Source organism: Colletotrichum chrysophilum, assembly GCF_026319265.1.
Source record: "Colletotrichum chrysophilum strain AFK26 chromosome Unknown scaffold_132, whole genome shotgun sequence".
In the NCBI taxonomy this organism is placed as follows: Eukaryota; Fungi; Ascomycota; class Sordariomycetes; order Glomerellales; family Glomerellaceae; genus Colletotrichum; species Colletotrichum chrysophilum.
In genome coordinates, this window is record NW_026517419.1 from 1 (window position 1) to 4,188 (window position 4,188).

At 52.8% G+C, this 4,188-nt stretch overlaps 1 protein-coding gene across 1 annotated transcript; it reads right to left on the reverse strand.

Moving 5' to 3' along the window:
- Positions 1 to 1,333: 1,333 nt before the first annotated feature.
- COL26b_011159 (uncharacterized protein) lies at positions 1,334 to 2,692 on the reverse strand (the record flags this gene model as incomplete). The annotated part of the gene is made up of 1 exon (XM_053183833.1): positions 1,334 to 2,692. One exon carries the CDS (start codon positions 2,690 to 2,692, stop codon positions 1,334 to 1,336), a length of 1,359 nt encoding a protein of 452 aa, XP_053032183.1.
- Positions 2,693 to 4,188: the final 1,496 nt, after the last annotated feature.

Sequence of the window (4,188 nt, forward strand, 5' to 3'; positions counted from 1 at the left end):
ACGTGACCTGTACTATAGTTCTTCCGTTCCGAGTGAGTCCCTGTTGTTCCCGTGATCCTGCAGTACAAATGTCCTGTCCTAGCCGCCCGACGCCCAAGTGGGTCGGTTAACTGTTATCCATGCATAACGGGTCGTAACACATATATAAGACAAACAAGATAATGTTCTCATATTTGATAATTTTAGCTTGAGCTAAATGCTGCAGCATTGAGCCGCTACTAGAAAGGAGAATCTGTTTGAGATTTGCTTCGCTGCATGTCTATTCGAGCACCTTCGCCAATGTCATCTTCCCCAGACACATCATCTTTGCAGAATACAGAGTACCGCCTCAATTATAGTTTTCAAAGAGATAGTTTTCAAAGTGAGAAAAGCGAACCATATCGACAACTACAAGGGGTGCAACAGCAACAACGACGACGAGGACAACGACAACAACACTGCCGAAGACGACAGGAACAAAAACCAAAGTAACGAAGCCACAGTGATAACATCATGACGCTAATATGTAAACGCCGGCGAAAATCGATACAAAAACATGACTCCTAACTACCTCCAAATGATTTCGCCTCTAAAAATCACAGGAACTGACAGGTATAAGCCCACGCCAAATGAATTACTTCCCCTTACATCCCCGACTCCAAAAGCCCAAGAGCAATGGAAACTCGCACATGAACTCTCTACGTCCTGCATACTAAATCCGGCCTAATCATCTGACAAAAGTACATAGTCCACAACGAGAGATTCTTGTTTTGTTGAGAAAGGGGGCCAGTGCCACGCAGCGGCCTAAATGCCGAAGTTACGAGCAGCACCCTCCAAAATCCGAACAATCGCAACTTCCAACTCCGAAAAGCCTCATCTTGTTTTTTGGTTTCCATCCCATGAAGATGCATATCACGAGATGCCCGTTGTCCAGATGACAGGACGACGTCTCACCAATGTAGCATCTCCCGAAACTTTGGGGTCTCCGACGGCGCTAGTGGGGCCGAGATTACCGCCGGCCCTCCAGGACGGGACGACGCCAATCAGGCTTGCCTCGGCATCAGCTCGAGAGAAAACAGCCCCGGAAAGCGCGGGCCACCCTTAGGTACACTTACACCAATGGATGACAACAACAAGGACGACGACGACAGCAGCAAGGAATCGTTAGTCAACTGCCATTTGATCCTTCGCCGAGAAGCCAAGACTCTGGCGTCAGGCTTCACTTGCGTCACGGTTTTACGTGTTTCAAAAGTGGCGTCATGTACGATAGGTATAAGGTAAAGTAATCAAAAAGATAGATTCATTCAACTCATGTGGTATCAAAAAACGCCTTGCTAAATAAGCAACCAAATGACTATGCTAATGATGATGTCCGTCGTCCGACCCGTTGCCGGGCTTCGTCCTTGTCTCTCCTCAACTTGGACGGTGTTCTTCTGTATTTTGCTCTCCTGTCGATCCAGGGCTTCTCTACCGCGCAAAACAAACACGCATTGACTAGGCCCTGTATTGACAGGCTCACTAGTGATAGGAGCACGACCGCAAACGGGCCGGCTTGTTCTGGGTTGTCCCAGCGCATGACATGGGCCACGAAGGGGATGGCCCAGATAAGTATGTATACAAGGGGGTACACGAAAAGTAGACGTAGTTGACGGCGGATCTTGTCGCGCGTCTTGGCCATGCCTGTGCCGTCCATCGCCGGGTGGAACAGGAAGGGCGTGGCATTGTGGTCGGCATCCGAGTCGAGCGTTGTGCCGCGCCGGAGGATGGACCAGATGTTAGCCAGGGACTTGGCGCGGGCTGTCGTCGGGCTGTGTGGCGGGTGGCCGTAGGTGCTGAAGCTGTGACGGTGGGGATGGTAGTTGTAAGACGGGCTCAGGTCGATCGTGTCCCGTCGGATGTAACTTTGCGGAGGTGGAGATATTGGCTCGAACGTGGCAGATAGAGGACTGGTGCTGGGGTCAAAGCTAGTGTGTTCCACACTCTCATCCTGCTCGGGAATGCGGCCGTCCTCGTTTCCGTACGTCGGCCAGTTCCACTGAATCTTCTGACGGCTGTGAATGAGTTCAATGTCCGCCGTCATTGTGGTGGTCGTTGATGAAGTCCGCTGTCTTTCCGAATCCTCCATCGAAGTTTCTGATCCGCGACGTGAGCTTGGGGTAGGAGGCACTGAAGGAATGTGAGCCCAATCGTCGTGCATGTGCGTCGCACTTGCTCTTCTCATAGCGCTGAGGCGACCGAATCGTCGAATTCGAAGGGTGACGTATGTGTAGATATAAGCATATAAGGCGACGATGGTGAGCAGAATCATGTATCGAGGAACCCAGCTGAGCGCAAGCCTGGTCCATTCTGGGCGAACGGGCAAGTAGCAGTATTCGCCGTTGTTCGCATAACCGGGTGAGTTGATGAAGGCTAGAGAGGCCATCAATAGTGGCAGGAGGATAAAGACGGCGAATGCAATCCGGCGGTGGGGGTAGAGGCCGCTTTGTCGACCGGAATATCTGGGGCGGAAAATGTAGATGGCCGTGTGTAAGGCGATGAGAACGACGGCAATATCAGATGCTTCAATGCCGACCGAAAGGAAGAAGCCGCTCGCTTGGCAAAATGAAGAGCTGGAGGGGATCGGGCCATTTCTAAAATCGGCGATGGGGAAGATGATGAACCACAGCGACTTGAGCATGTCGCTCGACATGAGCAGCATTATGAGACTAGCCATGGTTAGCGATGTTCCTGGTTGACGCTCATGACCCCTCTGGCGAGGTTGTCTGGGTAAAACATGACTTACTCATGTCTGAAGCTCCGTCTCATGCGGGAAAACCAGTAGAAAGCAAGCGTGACGGATGCGAAGCTCAGAGCGGCAACAGCCAGTGACGTTGATTGAATTATTGTCCATTGGTGGTCAGTCAGGCCGTCGGGAACGCGGTCCCAGGCAGGGCTCCGGCGAGCACTGATAATCTCGGATGCGGCCGCAGCTGGCGGTTGCCATGCATCAGTGATTTCCAGTGCGGAGGGCCAGGGTGCCATGGCGGCTGCGTTCTCCTGGACGCCTGAGCCTGGAATCGAGGAGAAAAGTTGGTTCACGTGGGAGGCTTCGGATTCCTCATGTTGATGTGTGTGGCGAAGAGGTCGTACCAGTCGGTGATACTTGTGTTCACGATCGAGTCGTCGGCTGGGTCGAGTCCGGATCTCTCAGGGCTACCTCCAACCTTTCCGTTGCCGATGCATCCACCTCTTGATGTGCGATGGTTGTTTCCAAACTCCTTCGATAAATATCCTGGCCCCAGAAATTTGACCTTCCTCAAATACGCAGTCGTGGAATCGAGGGTCCTTTATGTCGAAGTGTGGGCGCAAAGGAGTGCCGAAAAGGTATATATAGCTTTGTCGCTCCGCCGGAAACAGACGTCACTTTACTCGATGGGCGACCCTGGCGATGATCACAAAGCGTAAAGCGAGCGTGTTCGCACCGAGCTTGCCCGTCAAATGGCTATCAAATTCAGTCGATAGATGTGGGAGTTTTCTCTTTGAGAACCGGTGGGTGGGCGAAGTTGGAAGGGAAGGGATGATGGCGGATATAAGAAATGGCGGTGCATGGGAATACAAGCGCCTAGCCTCTGTCCGCGTCTTCAGCTCTGGCAGCAACGCAGGCGTGGAAATTGAAGTCCGTCCTCCAGCAGGCATCGGATTACTGTTCAGAAAGGGCGACAGAAGCTTAAAAAGGGACGGACGCAGGCGAGACAATGCAGTACGAATAGGAGAGACGGGAAGCGGATACACTCGAAAAAGCAAGACAGGCTGTTAGCGTCGTGGTTTGAGGCTTTTGGGCAGAAGACGGCTTGGCCAATGAATGAGCAGCCAGGGGCAATAGGCATCCGGTGCGGTGTGTGCGTCTGTGTGTTTTGTGCGTCGATCGTGTGATGGGGGGCGTGGGATGCGGCGCGGGTGTTTGTCGAGCGAGGATGCGTTGAGTTTGGCCTGGGTTGGAGCCATTGAAAAGCGTCCAGTGTCAGTGTTTGGGAGAGTGTGGGTGGCTGGCGGTCAAGTCTGTGCCGGGGGGGAGGGTGTATGAGAGGGGGTCGATTGCTTGTGTTGGTACGGAGTAGGCCCCGTCTCGTTCCTCGTTGATTGAATGGAGCGAGCAATTCAGCCCAGTAACAGGCGAGAGACAAGACAGAGACAGCCACCTGAGTGAGCGCATCTCATTCTCCTTGTGGT